The sequence below is a fragment of the Mus caroli genome, chromosome 9, assembly GCF_900094665.2.
Source record: "Mus caroli chromosome 9, CAROLI_EIJ_v1.1, whole genome shotgun sequence".
NCBI classification, from domain to species: domain Eukaryota; kingdom Metazoa; phylum Chordata; class Mammalia; order Rodentia; family Muridae; genus Mus; species Mus caroli.
The window spans coordinates 106,953,259-106,970,205 of NC_034578.1; the positions used below are offsets into that span (position 1 = coordinate 106,953,259).

Below are 16,947 nucleotides of genomic sequence, written 5' to 3' on the forward strand. Positions count from 1 at the left end.
TTTTGTCTGTATGTCTTTCCTCCCTCCCCTCTCTCTCTCTCTCTCTCTCTCTCTCTCTCTCTCTCTCTCTCTCTCTCTCTCTCTCTCTTTTGTGCATGTTTGCACGTATGTGGGCACACCTGTGTGTCCAGGTATATCTGTACACTTGTGGGTGGAGGTCCAAGACTCATGTCCCCTGTCTTCTTTGATTGCTCTCTACCTTATCCACTGAGGCAGGGTCTCCTAGTTGGACCCTGAGAGAGCTCACAGATATGCTCACAGTGTTGCTAGCCAGCTTTGTTCTGGTGATCCCTTGTCTGTGCCCTAGAACTACAGGGGTGTTTCTATGACTGCCAGGCTTTACTGCAGGTTCCAGGGATCTGCAATGCCATTCTCACACATCCTCAGTAAGAGCGTTAACCACAAAGGCATCTAAACAACCATTCTTTATTTTCTCAGGTAAACTTCCTTGTGGATATTAGAGTTTGCAACACTAACGTAATAGTGCTGTATGATATGACAGTCAAGTCTCTCCTCTCGTGAAGCCAATTTCACACGTGCTTCTGTATGACAAAGAAAATCTACTTACTGCAAGAGATTTCCCTCAGACAGAATCACCTCCCCCGCTCTATTCCTCGCATTGTGTCTGCTACACAACCCCGTCTGACTTGCATTTTCCTATTTCTTCTCCCCACAACCACATGATGATTCACTCAATATTCTGTCTCTTCCTCTCTCTCCCCTTCCCCTCTTTATGAAAATAACATGAGATCATGCAACATTTCTTCTTCTACTTGACGCAATGCCCTCCAGAATCACTCATGCTATGATAACAGATCTCCTTCTTGAAGACTGAATAATAATTTGTCATGCACACATATAAATTATGTGTGTGTGCACAAGCGTGCATGCCTGTGTGCACATGCATCTCACAGTCTCACTATCCATCTACCAACTGTTGTTACCGTGTCTGGTTATGAACACAGGAGCACAGGCACCTTTCCAGGGTGGTAACTTGGTTATCTTTGGGTTACATGTTCTCTGCAGATTCACTTGTTAAAGCCTAGATATCGTGGGATGGTAGGAATAGGCAAAGCATTGGGGAGGTGAGAACCATGCTGGGAGTGAACTCAGGAAAGGACTGGTATTCTCATAAAAGAGTTCCCAGAAGTGACTGTCACCTCCCTCCAGCACGGGCATTTAGAAGGCACCATGCCTGAACAGGAAATGGCTTCACCAGTCCTGCCTCTGTTTCTGCCCTGGACACCTGCTCCACAGCCCTGGGAAGTACCTTTCTGATGTTTGTGAAGTCACATTTCAGTTTCTGGTATTGTGTTCTAGAATCCCAACACATGCCAGGAAATATCTGAGAATCATTAGAGAATATATATATATATATATATATATATATATATATATACATATATATATTTATTTATTTAAATTTCCAAGAATTTCTGAGAGTAATAAAACTATTTTAAAACCAAATAAATATATTATATCCCTGGATCAAAAGCTCCTTAGTGTGAGTAATTCACTATGATACTAGTAGACATATTTCTCAGTTACTTTCAAAATATTAGGATTCTTTAAATTTTTGTCTTTTCAATTTAAAATAAAGTGTTACTGATATATGAAACATCTTAATTTTACACACTCATGAGTTACCATATGATATGCAATGTTAACAAATGCATACATTACATATTTAAATGTGAGCACACATATCCACCTCCTTATATCTTTATCACTTTTTAATATACAAAAATTTCATTGGGCAAGATAAGAAGTTCTGGTGAGATTTTACACAAGAGGGTGCCTATAAATAGTGATTGCATGGAGTTTATTTTTAAAAAGGATTTTAAATATTTTCCCATAAAGAATATTTTGGCCAAAGCATTATTTTTGGAATGAGACTATAGCTCAGTGATAGAACATTTTCTTCCTATGTGTAGGTCCCAAGCCTACTATGTGCTGGTCCCAGAACTTCAAAGAAAAAGAAGTTATTATTTTGTATAACTTGGTTGAGAACCAAAAAGGTATGTGCAGGTAAATTATGGAAATCCCCTGGGGGAGTTTCTCTCATCAGCTATCAATGGCTACTTAAGCTTTTCAATTTTTATTGTTGTGCAAGCGTCTGTGTGATTGTGTACATGTGAGTACAGGTACCTTTGGAGGGCAGAAGAGGGTGTCAGATGCCCTGGAGCTGAAGATACAAATGTTTGTGAGCTGCTAAGAAAGGGTGCTGGAACCTGATCTCAGATCCTGTGGAAGGACAGCAAGTGCTCTTAACCACTGAGCTACCTCCTCAGCGCCCATCAAAACCTATTTTAAAGTACAGTGCAGTGCTGAACGAGAGAATACATTTTAAAGTCATCAGAATAGAACAGATGATTCCAAAAGAGAACCCAGTACATATTACCATTTATTACATAATGGATGTACCATTTCATATCATTGAGAAAAGAATAAATTATTCAGCAAATGTTTTTTTTTTTTAAATACTGACTAATCATTTGGGATATTTAGAATTTTTTCATCCCTTACAATGATATAAACCCAAGATAGTTAATAAGGTATTAAGATAAGTTTTCTGTGGTAATGACATAGAGAAATGCAGAAATATAGATTAATATTTTTCCATTCTCAGGATGAGAGAGGCTTTCCTAAATGAACAGAAGAAAGCATAGCTAAATTGAGACAATCTATGTAAGAAAAACAAATCTATGCTGAAATTAGTTAACAAGACGGGACAACAAATGGCAGTGTGGCACAATGTCTGCAGGACATGGATAGAGAATTTTAACAATAAACAGGAGATGGATATGCAGGATCAGAAATGGGCAAGGCCATGAACTGCTCAGTCACAGAGGGGACAAAGACAAGTAACAGAACGGTATGAAAACCATCTTCCCTGGAGTTTAAATGTAATTAGAGCAATGCTCTCTTCCCCATTTGCCCATCTTCCCCTTTCTTTCCTTGCCTCCTTGTTCTGCCCCCCCTTTCTTTCTCAGCTCAGGCTGGTGATGAATGTAGTTAACTTCCTGCCTCTGCTCTTGGATTTCAGCCATACACCACGATGCCTAATTACATTTGCTGATCTCAAAGGCTGCCATGCCCCAACTCCAGCACAAAAATCAGGAATCCACCTAAAAACAAGCAAAGGAGTTTACCAGACCTTTTCCCAAAGAGACTATGCAAATGGCTTATAAAACAGGAAAGGGTGAAGTTTCTATTAGCTTTCACAACCCCACTTCTGGTTGTACAGAGATGAATAGAAGGGTTGGGGCAGATTCTGCTTGAACCATCGCATAGCAGCACTACATACAATAGTCATAAGGCCAATGTTACACAAGTCTTACTAATACAAGAGTAACTAAACAAAATGTATAGACGTCTCTCTCTCTCTCTATATATATATATTCTCAGAGCATGACATGACACAGAACATTTATGGTATCTTGTCAATGAAACATGCTAGCCACAAAAAGATCAATGTTACATGAGATATGTAGAAGCCACAATGGCTGAATTTATTTTTAAAAGTGAGTAGAGTTATAGTATTCATCTGGAACGTAGAGGGGGGCAGATGTTGGGTAACCATTGTTGACCAAGGATAGAGTTTCACTGAGGATAGAAAGTCTAAGAGACAGCGCACAAGGACGCTCGCACAACCATGTGAACATACACGATTGCACCAAGTGTATTCTCCAAAAGGTAAATCCTATGTTCTGTGAATTTTACCATACATTCTTGTTTGGACTTACATTTCCATACCACCAATCATTATGAAAAAAAGCTAAGTCAGGAACTCAAGGCAAGATGCTGGGGGCAACTGAAGCAGAGGCCATGGAGGGATGCCACTTGCTTGCTTCCAGTACCTTGTTCAGTCAGCTCTCCTCTATAACCTAGGACTACTTGCCCAGGGGTGGCACCATGCACAGTGGGCTGGGCTCTCCCACATCCATCATGAAGAAAACACCACACAGATTTTCCCATAGGCCAATCTGATGGAGGCAGTTCATCAGCTGAGGTGCCCTCTTCCCGAGTGACTCTAATTTGCTCCTTGCTTTCAAAAGTGAGTCATTCTGTCACAAGAAAACTGGATCTAGAGTGCTATGCTTTAATGACTGGCCTGTGGTGGGCAATCTAGAAAAGAAAGAGAAGATGAACTTGAAACAAACAACTTCTCAACTCAGGATGACAGGAAAGAAATCTTAGTTTAGACTTGAGGTAGGCAAAAACTGATAATTGAAAAATATTTCCCATGAAGGTCATTATTACAGATTTGCCTTCATGTAGACTTTAGGTTGAAATTTATGTTAAAATAAGTTGGTCCCAGGAATCCCCAAATTAGAAAATTAATTCATTTATTTCTCAGGCAATGGTAGCCTGAGGACTTGGAGCTCTGGGTGGAAAACATAACTGGGAAACTGCATATTCAAGGTTCCATTCTCTCAGAATAGGTTTTACAAATTTTCTGCAATCTCCATCAAAATCCTACCAGGTAGATTTGTGATTCTAGAGTTCATTCTAAAGTGTGAAGAGCCGAAAGTGTCCCTCCAGAAATCAACTTAACAATGAAGAGTAAAGCCACAGGGCTCAGGCCACCAAAACCAGAGACTTCATAATAGTGAAGCCCCAAAGCTTGAGGCAGTGCCACACTTGGTCAAAGACATGGCCTTTACATGTGCACGGCTGAACTGCTCCCAAGAAAGGCTGTAGTCCAGTCATTACCCAGCCTTGGTCTGTACTTTATACCATATCAACAGGAAACCACCACTAGATTTTAATCTAGCTGTGAATTACTTTTGGGACAGTCATAGAGAACACCGTCATGATTCGGAGCTAGGCAAAGTTTTGGTAAGCAGGACACAGAGCACACACACAAAGAGGAGCATCAACAAACTGGACCACGTGAAATGAAGACTTTCTGTTAGGAGGAGCTGGGAAAATGAATTGGTCAGTAAAGCATAAGGACTTGAGTTTCATGCCCAGAATCAATCAAACAAACAAACAAACAAACAAACAAACACCAAGGCTGCTCATAGGTATACACCTAACAGACTAGCACATATGCATCCCAGAGGGTATGTAGAATGATCATAGCCATATTGCTTAGGGCACTCTGGCAAAAGAAACTGCCCAAATACCTCTCAGCAGTAAAGTGGGTAAACAGCCAACATAATGGATGGTACACAACTCTGCAAATGAAAATATGGCTGCCAAAGTGGTCCAGCATCATGGAGTGGGGAAAAGCTACAACATTAACTGGTCCGTATTGACGGATCCAGTGGTCAAAGTTTCCAAACAAACAAAAATAATTGACTTAGTTATGAGGGAGGAAACAGATCACCTTTGGAAGGTGGTAACTAGAAGAGAGCCAGTGAAGATGGGATATGCTGGAATGTGAGTCACATTCTGTTTTGTGATTTATATAGTGGCTAGCTACAACCAAGGGTTTTTTTCTTTTTTCTTTTTTAAAATTTCATTGAGCAATCATTGTTTTTGCACCTTTAATTGGGATGTTAAATTTGAATGGAAAAGTTTGTTACAAAAGGAAGGCTGACAGAGGAGTTCTCCAGGTCCCTGTAATAAGGAGAATAAAGTGCATGGGCCCAGGAATTTCTTGGGGAATGAATAAAATCAAATCACAAATGTATGCAATGCTTAGGCATCAGGGCGCAAGTCTTAATATTTTTCGAATGTGTGAAAGCTGGGAAAGAACTCAATGTGGAAAGCAAATGGAGCTGATAGAGTCGCGGTAGCAGAGCACGGAAATGGCTTGAGTGGAATATTAGATGTCTGATGATTTCAGAGGATGGAGAAGTGTGTCCGGAGATGGTCGGTGGAAAAGGCAAAATGCACATGTAGGAAGAGATGTTTCCAATTTTATTTTCAGTGTGTATAAATACAAGAAGAGAAATGTGCTTGAAAGAAACAGCCAAAACATTGAATAATTCTTATCTCTGGGTGGACGTGTGATGTGCATATTTCTCTCCTTTAAATTATTTTGGCTTTCCAGCTGTCTACACAGAATACCTTTTATTTTTCTATGCATGGGCATAACATAAATAGGGATCGAGTCAGCTCATAAATCTAGCTGCTTCTGAGTAATGCTTTAAATTATTTACCAACATGAAGAATGATAAGTGGGCGGGCTGCCTTCCCCAAAGCCAGGTCTTTGGTTCAGCAGAAAATATGAAGAAGAAGACAATAGATCCAAATGCTTTTTCTTGACTGCAGTGGGAAGAAGGTGACAGAAGGGCATGGATATTGTTCTTTTTGGACATTCTATAACCCTTAGAATCTATGTATGTATGATGATTGAAGAAGGTGGCTCACACCTTTAATCCCAGCACTAGGGAGGCAGAGGCAGGCAGATCTCTTGTGAGTTTGAGGCCAGGCTGGTCTACAAAGCAAGTTCCTGGATAGCCAGGACTCTATTGCACACAGAAAATCTGTCTTGAAAAAAAAACTGATAGATAGAAATATAGATAGATGATAGACAGACAGACAGATAGACAGACAAATTGGTGATTTGAATGCATTTTGCTTCATTGTCTTCCTTTGAGTATAAATGGAATTTCTTGCCCATCATTGCTTTATGCCTGTACTGGGGGAATGCTGGCCATAAACTAAACATTAAGTGGCTGTTCATTGATGGACACAGAACCTTTCTCAGAATGCAGGCTGTGTCCTTATGAGCAGAGGCATTTCCTTGAGAGTGGGTGGTTTGCAAGGTTTCAGAGCAGATCACTCAGAAACAGTCTGTGGCTCCATTAGGGAGGTGGATGGATTACACTATGCCTTCAAATATTAATTGTAGGTGGGTGGTGATGATGCATACTTAGTGACTAACCTAGCTTAGGCAGAATCTCATCCTAGTTGACAGTATAACTAAGAGTCCAAAAAGAAACAGCCAGTAGAACCATTGGAACTATTTCAGCTGTGTTAGTGCTAGCTGAAATAGTTTCAGTGATGTTGACTACTGGGCTTGGCTAGTGTAGGGATTCTCTATTTCAAAAGAAGGAGATCAGTGGTACTCTATGCATACGTGTGTCGATTGTACATGAGCACTTCATCTTTTCTTTTAGTCCTCACAACATTAAAAATGCCAACCAGAAAGCTGAGCATGGTGTCCTATGCCTTTAATCCTAGCATTCTGAAGTCCAGGCCAGGCATATCTGTGAATCCAAGGGCATCCTGAATTAAGCCAAACTGGATCTCCATAGTTTGACCCATCTAGACAGCAATAAAACCCAAACAGTAATAACAAATAAAACAACTACAAAATAAAGCAGCAGACTTGCCAAGGAGGGATTCTGTGCTTTAGAGATGGAGAGCCCAGTACTCTGGTTTGCTTCTTGGTTACTGTGATAAAACGCTGAATAAAAGCAATGTGGGGCAGGAAATGGAATATTTGTTTTACAGCTCATAGCCTATCATTAGAGGAAGCCAAGAAAGGAACTGAATCAGAGACCATGGAGGAATACTGCTTCTGTACGGTTTCTGCTGGTTGATTCAGACAGCTTTATTGTATTGGCCAGGCCAGCCTGCCTAGGGATAGCACCACTCACAAATGGGCTGGACCAATTAGTGATTAAGAAAATGCCCCACAAACATGGCCACACGCCACTCAGATCTGAGCAGTTATTTAGCTAGGGTTCCCTCTTCTCAGTTGACTTTAGTTTTATTTTTAGTTGACAAATGAAGCGAATGGTGACACCCAGGGTTGGAGATAATGGGCCAACTTGCTTATAGTCAGACAAGTGGTAACTGGGAGGAGCCTAGGAAGTTTGTCTGTCTGACCTCAAAGCCTGGGATCTCTTTGCATCATCTAGATAGGACCTTTGGTCGCATCTTTGATGGCCCCAAAACTCACATTTGACCCTTATAAGCTTTTATGTTGTCACCAAGTCAAATGGGAAAGAATTCAGCTACTGGGGCAAGGGGGAGTTTTTCTTTGGTCTATTGATCTGTGTCCAGCATCTACAATTAAACTAGGCTATGGTCTTTCTGGAACAGTCAGTGGGAAGATAGAGGAGGAGACACACATCAGTGGCTTCCAGATTTTTCTGCTCAACTAATAGAAAAGAAAAAAATTACAATTACATTAAACATTGTGACTACACACACTTACAGGAATTGGCTCTGAGGGAATCACCCTGGGATTCAAAGCTGAAGACTAGGTTCTCAACTAGGAGCATAGTCAACAAGCCATGACTATTTAACTATCTGTGGGACGTCATGTCAGCAACTTGCTGTTCTTTAGACCTGAGAGAGAGGAGGAACTATATGCTCTTGTGGATCTTATAAAAGGTATACACGCTTTTCCCAGATAACACATGCCTCTATAGCTTTAAATGTTGGTTCTCTTTACTCATAGATTTCCTACAGTTTTTGAGTCTTTGCAAGACTCTAGTGACCCTCAATGATAAAAACAAAGCAAAACTGCAGTACTGTGCCAGTGGGATCCTAGGTTTACCCAAATCTTATTTTTTAGATATGCAACTTGAAAGATTTTCTGGTTAAAGGATCTGATGAGCCAGAATTTGATTTAAGATGATCCTCTGGGAGAGCAGTGTTGGTGATGGGTTAGAATGTCAAACATTACTGTCAATGAGTTAATAAGCAGGGAATGTTAGCTGGTTAGATCTGTGATGGTTCTTCATACTGTCTATCTTCCTTTGTGTATGTTGGAAATTTCCTTAAAATAGTTTCATACAATAAAAGGATACAGTTTTAAAAACACCTGGAATGAATGCTCTCTTCTGTTACTAATTTCAACCCTCTGCAATTCAACTTTCCAAGAAAATTGCAGAGAAAAAATGGATATTTAGAGATTTTGTATGCCCTTGTTTTATGTTTGGTGCTGTTGTGTATATGTCGTATACTCAGACACTGCGTATATGTGCTTGCCTCTTAGGATGCTGTGCAGAACTCTAGACCAGTGGGTCTGCTGTGTTCCAGTTTCCAGGTGGTGCTAGAATAAGCACTTGATTATTTTCACCGTGGGACGTAGCCAACGCAAGGACAGAGAAGCCAAAGGAGAGTTGGCCATCAGCCATTTCACCCAACCATGTGACTTGGTTAATTTACTTGGTTTTGAGGTGTGATGGATTGGATTTAGGGCCTTGAGCAAGCTAGACAAGCATTCCAACTCTGAGACACATCTCCAGCTCTTGATCTCTCTCTTGTCTGTGCATGTAGGTATGTACATGCACAGGTTCACATGTATGTGCAGGGATACCTGTGTGTTTCCTGAATATGGAGGGCCAGAGTAAACCCCCAGGTGTAGGTCATCCTCCAGAGCCACCCACCATGCTTTTTTGAGGCCAAGTCTTTCATTGGCCTAGAACATGCCAAGTAGGCACGTAGGCTGGCTGGTTCTAAGACCTACAGATCTGTGGTTTTTGTCTCCCCAGCACTGTGATTATAAGTAGGTACAACTGTGCTTAGCTTCTTAAAGGGAGGTTTGAGGGACCAAACTTGGAACTTCATGTTTGCCATGCAAACACTTTACTAAGTAAGCCACCTCCCTAGCCCCTTTCCTTCCTTCCTTCCTTCCTTCCTTCCTTCCTTCCTTCCTTCCTTCCTTCCTTCCTTCCTTCCTTCCTTCCTTCCTTCCTTCTTTCCTTCCTTCCTTCCTTCCTTTTGCTCTTTTATTGTTTTGTTTTTCAAGGCAGAGTCCTTTCATGTGTTCCTGGCTGTCCTGGAACTCACTCTGTAGATCAGGCTCAGAGATCCTCCTTCCTCTGACTCCAAAGTGCTGGGATCAAAGACACGCACCACCACTGCCTGGCTCTAGCCCTATTCTTTCAGAAGACACAACTGGGTGGCTCCATAGATGAAGGCTCTTGCTTCCAAGCCTGACCACCTGAGTTTGATCCCCAGAACCCATGTGGTGTGGGGAACAGAACTGACTCCAAAAAGTTGTCCTCAGATCTTCAAACATGTGCACCATGCTATGTACACTCTTGTAAGAATGTGTGCATACACATAAATAAATAATAAATAAGGTAATTAAAAAATCTACAGGCAGGTGTAGTGATGTATGTTTATAATCCTAGACAAAACAAAAAGAGGGTAAGGGAAAAGGAAAGAAAGAAAAGGAGGGGGAAGTGCGGTGGAAGACACAATGTCACAATGTGTTACCAGTGACCTCTCAGGGAGGTTGTGATCTTTAGACCATCAGGCTGATGTGTGCACTGCACAAACAAGAGACAGGTAAGGATGGAAAATACCAGATCCAAGGTCACATGGTTCTGGTGCTGCTCTTGCCGTGACCTTGGCTAGGGCATCTATCTTCTCAGACCTTCTTACTTCGCTAGCCATGAAATGGATGTCACAGTAGAAGCTTCTGGTGTCAAGTTTAGAGTTGTGTCTGACTAGAGGCAACATTTAGTAGATACTCAGGATTGCCCTTGGCACTAAGTAAGCATAAATATAGGCAAAAACTAGGCGAGATAGAGAATAAAGTGCTACCTGGGTTGGCTTTTCAATTGTCAATCAATGGGTGTTCCCTTGGCCCCTGGACTTGTCAAATATTTAATACTTGTTATTCTTATAGCTAGACATGCTCTCTCTGTGTCTGTCTGTCTGTCTCTCTGTCTGTCTCTTTCTTTCTTGAGACAGGGTCTCATGCTGTAGCTCTCCTGCCTCTTCGTCTCAAGTGTGAGGATTATAGCTCCATGGCCACCTAAAAGGTATCTCTTAAAAGGAATTGTAAAAGTCTTCATGAGCTAGGAGGATGGCTCAGTGGGTAAAAGCACTTGCCATGAGCCCCATGAGCTGCGTTTGACCCCTGAGTTCCCCATTGGCAGGAGGGGAGAACTGACTCCTGCAACTTGTTTTCTGACCTCCGCGTGGACACGGTAATGAGCGCATGCACACATGCATATTTAAATTAATCCATATAATGAGAAATAAAATGTCCAAAAAAGGCCAGAGAAATTTCAGTGCCCAGTAGGACCTATACCATGCACCTTCTGGATGGATTTTTTTTTAATGAGTGTGTTTAGCTGATCTATCATAATTGGGTTACAATTATGGAGTCCATGTGATGTTTTTTGATATATGGACTACTGCTTAGCTTACTTGTCATTTTTGGGATGCATTAGACATCTAACTTCTTGCTTATATTGGGATGTGCACCTTTGAACCAATACTACCACTTCCTGGGAGAGTCCAATAGATAGCCATCCCTGCTTTGCCGCTGACATTTTCTCAGCAGGCTTGTTCCTCTCTAATGGAACAGAACCTCTTAAAGGCCCGTGCAGTTCACTACGCACAATGATGGTCTCACCAGCTCCTATCCCAAGCCATCTACCCATCACCAGCTCTCTTCCATAGCAGCAGGCCAGCCTCTTTTGAGGGTATGAACTCCTTAATCCAGCTCTAAATACGACTTCAAGAAAAACAAAATCACACCCATGCAGGCTGTTCTGTGTCTCGTACCAGAGGGTCCAGGAGGCCCTCGGTAGAACTCATCTCCATTGGCTAGGATGCCTAAGCCACAGTGGCAAACTGATGGATGCAGAGACACATATCAGGCAGGTAGATGACTGAGAACAGTGGACATCTACAAATCTGAATGGTAAGCTGTATAAATTGGTGGGTAATTACGGGCATTACATAGAAGGTTTTTGCTTTGCCAAATGATTTACATGAGGACATCTATAAATAGCAAGCCCATGCTGTGTGTTTCAATCAGGCTGCTGTTTTACCCAAAGGCTAAGACCTTTGCAGAGCATACCTACCACAGGATGCAGGATGGTAGGCCCAATGCAAAGTTTAAAAGAACAAAGTCTTTCACTTCTGCGCTTACACTACCTACAGAACTCCAGATCCCCTCTGAAATGGCAGCTGGCGCTCCGACTCTCTAGGAGGGATAGTAGAATGAATTGCATCAGGTTCCAGGTAGAAAAGAGGTGTTTCGGATGTGGACAGGGAGCCTGCTTTAGAAGCCTATGTAGTGTGGTGGATCCCACTTCCCTAGCTCTCACAGCAAAAGGACAAGTCTGTCGAGCCAGCAGGGTAGAGTTAGGCAGTCTCATCTATTCCTCAAATGGTCTTGTCTGCCTTTTCAATTGGATGTCAGAGAAGTTGCCACTAGTGCCCAGATGAGATAGCCAAGAGTTAATCGGAGGGGCCAAAGCTTTAGGTCTTAGACCACCACCGTCTCTGGTGTTTAACTATTGACACGGAAAGCATACAGTGCCAGCATCCTGCCCTACGCCAGTGCCTCTTGAGCTACAATGCCATCCAAGCTTGTACGGCATAGCCACAGGGTCTCACTTTTCCTTGAGCTGATGGCCCCCAAACATGGATCCCTTTGCGGCATTGGGAGCGCTGACATCCCTGCAATGCCCCGGGTACCCATAGAGACCTCTGCACACCCAGGAGCCTTGCACTTAAAGCAATCAACGAAGCTAACAGCAACTCCATCTTATGAATTTTACTCTCCTGGCACTGTTGCCATTTGGCTCTGCGCTGTTAAGCAGCCACGCTTTGCTTGGTTCTCTTCCAACTTTTCCAAACATGTGCCTGGCACCCACACCAGCTTCAAAGGAAGTATAAATGTGACAGGAGACGTGCTGCGGGGTTGCGTTTGTGTATATGTGTTAGTGTGACTCTTAAAAAGACAAGTGCTAAGTTCTACAGAGTAGCAACTTTTACAAGGGGAATGCTAACTTTCTTGCAGACCAGTTACTTATGTTCGTTTAATATATTTCTTTAAACTCTTGGTATCTTAAGCTGGGGAGGCACCCTGGTAAGTGAAGGATCCTTGAGCCCCAGGATGAGGTACACTTTGTGGGCCGGGTGCTAAAGCTATGCAAAAGAGTACCCCTAGGCTGTGTTGGTCTTTCTGCCCCCAGAAGCTACCCAAACCCACCCTGGTTGTGGGCACGAGTATGTTCAGGGCATGCATCATCCAAACTCCTTCTCCCACTTAAGGAAGCCATCTGGGCACCAGGGTTAGGGTAAAGTGCTTGGGCATCTAAGGCAGAAGCTCTGCAAAGGTTTGGGTCCGCTCAGCTGTCTCAGCATGAGAAGCAACGGGTCCAGCGGATCCCAGTTCTCTAGGGATGAGTCCCATCTCTCCTGGCACCCGGACCCCAGAGGAAAGGTGTCAGAGGGAAAGGGACTCTGTGTTTCCCCAGTGTAGGCGCGCTGTACCTTGGATTCCAGGCTGCTGGTGGACGCAGGAGAGGGCGGCTGCTCGGTGCCCGTCGCCTCCCCGGTCAGTCCGTCTCCGCTGTCCTCGCGGGCGCCACTTGGAGGGATCATCGTGCCCGGCCGCGGGAACTGTGTTGGGCTTCTGGGGGAACCGCAGGCTCGCTCGACTTCGTGCTTGCTAGCTCAGTGCCGCCGGGTGCCCGGGATGTCCATCGCGCCAGGCGGTGGCGTGTGCCCTGGGGCCTCGCCTGACCAGGTCCTGCCCACCTCCCTGGCCTCCGCCCCGCCCCGCGCAGCGCCCGCGGCCACCTCACTGGAGATCGCGCGCCTCTAGTCGTGACTGCCGCCCACCGCAGCGGGCGGGTGGGCCCGGGGTTGGCCCCTCCGAGGACGGGAGGCGGCGGCTTGGGGCGGGGCTGCGTGGTCGTGCGGGGAACCCAGGGCGGGAGGGGGCCGCGCCCACTCCGACAGTGTGGGAGATCCGCGCTGAGCGCCCGCGCTGGGTCTAGTGATGTTCTAAGGAAAATGCTCAGCAAACCCCCAAGGAACAGAAAAGAGAGTACAGACAAGTACTATGGGCCACCTTCAGCGACCCCTTCATCCCTGGCCCTGAGCGTGAAGAGAGATGTGGTGGTACTTAGCTTAATTTATAGTTCAGTGACAGCAGGAACTAGTGTGGGCGTCCTCTGACCTGTGGGCACTGCAATTTCCAATGTTCCGCTTTGATCTAAATCAGGCAGATAATACACTTGGTGTATGGACACCTGGTCCCCAATTTCTCCTACTGAGCCTCACAGGCTCACTATGGGTTAGGCATGGTCACTTCCATTTATAGACGAGGAAACCTAGGTTTGAACAGGGCTGCTTAAAGCCACTCAGCTATAAATGGCAGAGCTTTTCAAATCCATGCCATTTGGACTGGGGAGCCTCAAAGCTAAGCCAGGCTTAGAAGCTGAAAGAGGTTGGGCTTCAGGGCTGGGCTTGCGTTTTAGAACCTGTTTAGACCGGTGAACTGGACCGCTTTACTCAATCTCTTGGCATGGAGATTGGCAGGAGACAGAGCATCACTGGACCAAGGCATAGAAGGATCCGGTTTAGTTTTTAGACACAACAGAGTATGTAGCCAAAGGGAATACTTCTACATTTATAAAAAGCCTTTCGTACATGAACACTAGACTCCCTCCTTATTTTCATGTCTAGAAAACTAAATTTATTTTGTCATTTGGGATTTACATGTAGAGTAATTGGGTTATTTGTGATATTTTCATGTGCACATATAAATCCTCTACTCTCCTCCAGCTCATCTCCAAAATCACAAACATTACCCAGGAGCCTCATGTAAGAATATTATTGAGGGTTCTAGGCCAGACTGGGCTAAGTAATGACTTCTAGATCAGCCTGGGCTAAGTGATGAGTTCTAGATTAACCTGGGCTACATAGTAACAACCTGTCTTAAAACATAAAACAAAAGAAAAAAAGATATGAGCAAAAACAACCCTAAAATAAAACAAACCCTATTACCCCCCACCCCTCCCCCTCCCCTGTGACTTAGACCAACCTCACCAGCAAGCCTGGAAGGCCCCAAGTGTTCCTCCATGAAACACAATCCCCATCTGTTAACTGGAAACAAAATTCTCACAAGCTGAAGTTGCACCAACCACCAGCAGCCTTAGGTAGAGCACAGAGGGACACAGCATCGGATAAATGGATCTTTAGCCCAGGCCTGCTTTGCGGGAGATTGTTTTCTAGAATTGGCTACATCATGAAGCCTGTTCTCCTGGATTAGAAAAGTAAGAGACGGGTAGACAGACCGACTGACAGACAGATAGATACTAGACAGACTGACAGAAGATAGATAGATAGATAGATAGATAGATAGATAGATAGATAGATAGATAGAGGCAGACAGACAGGTACAGGTAGATTAATCAAAGCACACATCCATGCACACTCGCACATAATTAGCCAACTGACAAGAGGGACAATACAGGACTCCACAAGTCTGTGCAAATGTGAAGTCAGACCTAATACAGGGCCAAGGGAGTTTTCCACAAGAGTGAAACTTCCCGGGTCTTCTATAGAGCTCTGCCTTGGGGAGAAAGCATACCCTGGCTAACAATAAGAAACCATTCATCTTTAGGTTTTAGGGTATATTTTCTTTCTTTTTTTAAAGTGAAGATGCTATCCTCCTTTTTTAGATGCTCAGCTCTAGTTATCAATAGGATTAGCGATTGATAATGATGTCTTCTAATGGAAATAGCACTTGGTGCTGGGGTTCAAACCCAGAGTTCCTATGCTTGTTGGGTACATCCTCCACTACCATAGCCATTCCCACTTCCTATTCTTTTTTTTTTTTTCTGTTGCTTTGATTTGTAGTTGTTTTCTTCTTCAATAGAACTCACCGTCTGTCTACCTGCACTGTTGCCCCACTGTTGAAGAACAGGAGAAGTTAAATAATGAAAGATGAGATGGGAAGGAATTCACTAGAGAAAACCACAAGAACAAGGGTTTACTTTTGTCCTGGGGTTAGTCTTCTACATCAGCCTTGAGGAAGATAGGACTACAGGTCTCTACCACCACACTAGGTGTGGGGTTGTGGGAAAGCTACCTCCTTGGACCTTACCTTGGGCCTACTAACAGAAATTGTAGGTATCTGGTGCCTGAGGAGATGAATCCTTCAGCAAAGTGCTTAACTCACAAGCATGAGTGCCTGGGTTTGATCCCCATAAGCCATGTTAAGAAGCCAGGATTGGTGACCCACACTTGTGGGAGGCAGAGACAGGTGGGTCCCTGGAGCTAGTTGATCCATGCCTATGCAATGAAGTTCCAGGCCAATGAAAGACTGGTCTCAAGTGGAAGACTGGTCTCAGTCACAAGGTGGAAGACACCTGAGGAAAGACACCTGAAGCTGTCCTTTGACCTGCACGCACACACACACACATACACACACACACACACACACACACACACACACACACACACACACACACACACACACAGATAGATAGATAGATAGAGAGAATGAGTTTATGTCTTACAAGAGTTGTCTATGGCTTCTCAAATAAAATCAAACTTTTATTTTTATGTTTTTCTCTAGTGAGTTCTTTCCCTTCTCGTCTTTTCTTATCTACCTAAGTTTTAATTCTTCTTCACCATATATCTACAAGGGTTTGCTGCTCTTTGCAGACTCCTTCCTTAGCCTATTTATCTCACGCAGGCTTCTAAATGAGTTCCATGCTGTCATGGCTCCCTTTCCTAAGTAATCAATGCAAAGTGGGCTGTCCTGGGCTGGGTGAGGATTTACGTGAGGGCAGAAGCGGTGTCCTGTTCCTCTAGTTCCTCTAGCTGCTGGACACTCTGTTGGTTATGAGGATGCTGGCCACACAGTCCTGAGCTCTAAAATAGTCTAGTTATCGGAAACCTCAAGTGTCCCTCCGTTGAACAGAGGATCCAGACTACATGTGGGAAACAGTGAGATTTAAAATCAAACAAGTTCCACATGAAGCATCTTGCCTTTATTGGCTCAGAAGGGTCACTGATATCCGTGACTATGGGACTCTGCTCTAGCTTGTGTCTCTGTTGCTATGAAAGAACACTGGCCAAAAGCAACTAGGGTCAGGAAAGCATTTATTTGGCTTATAGGTTTACTCCATCACTAAGGAAAAAAACCAAAGCAGAAACTTGAAGCAGAAACCCGGAGGCAGGAACTGAAACAGAGGCATGATTTATTGGCCTGTAGTCCCTGGTTTGCTCAGCTTTCTTTCAAGCACCACCTAGGCTCATCTG

General features: G+C 43.7%; 1 protein-coding gene across 3 annotated transcripts in view; it reads right to left on the minus strand.

Annotated features, from left to right (window-relative positions):
- The window catches only part of Stac (SH3 and cysteine rich domain), a 123,460-nt gene extending 109,938 nt beyond the window's left edge, over positions 1-13,522 (minus strand). For 2 of the 3 annotated variants that reach the window (XM_021172830.1, XM_021172828.1), the window contains exon 1: positions 13,162-13,522. Coding sequence is in view for 2 of the 3 variants with exons in the window: in XM_021172828.1 (XP_021028487.1) it covers positions 13,162-13,272 (111 nt within the window). In the remaining variant the exon portion in view is untranslated. The remainder of the gene's footprint in view (positions 1-13,161) is intronic. The other variant, XM_021172829.2, reaches the window with a different exon arrangement.
- Positions 13,523-16,947: the final 3,425 nt, after the last annotated feature.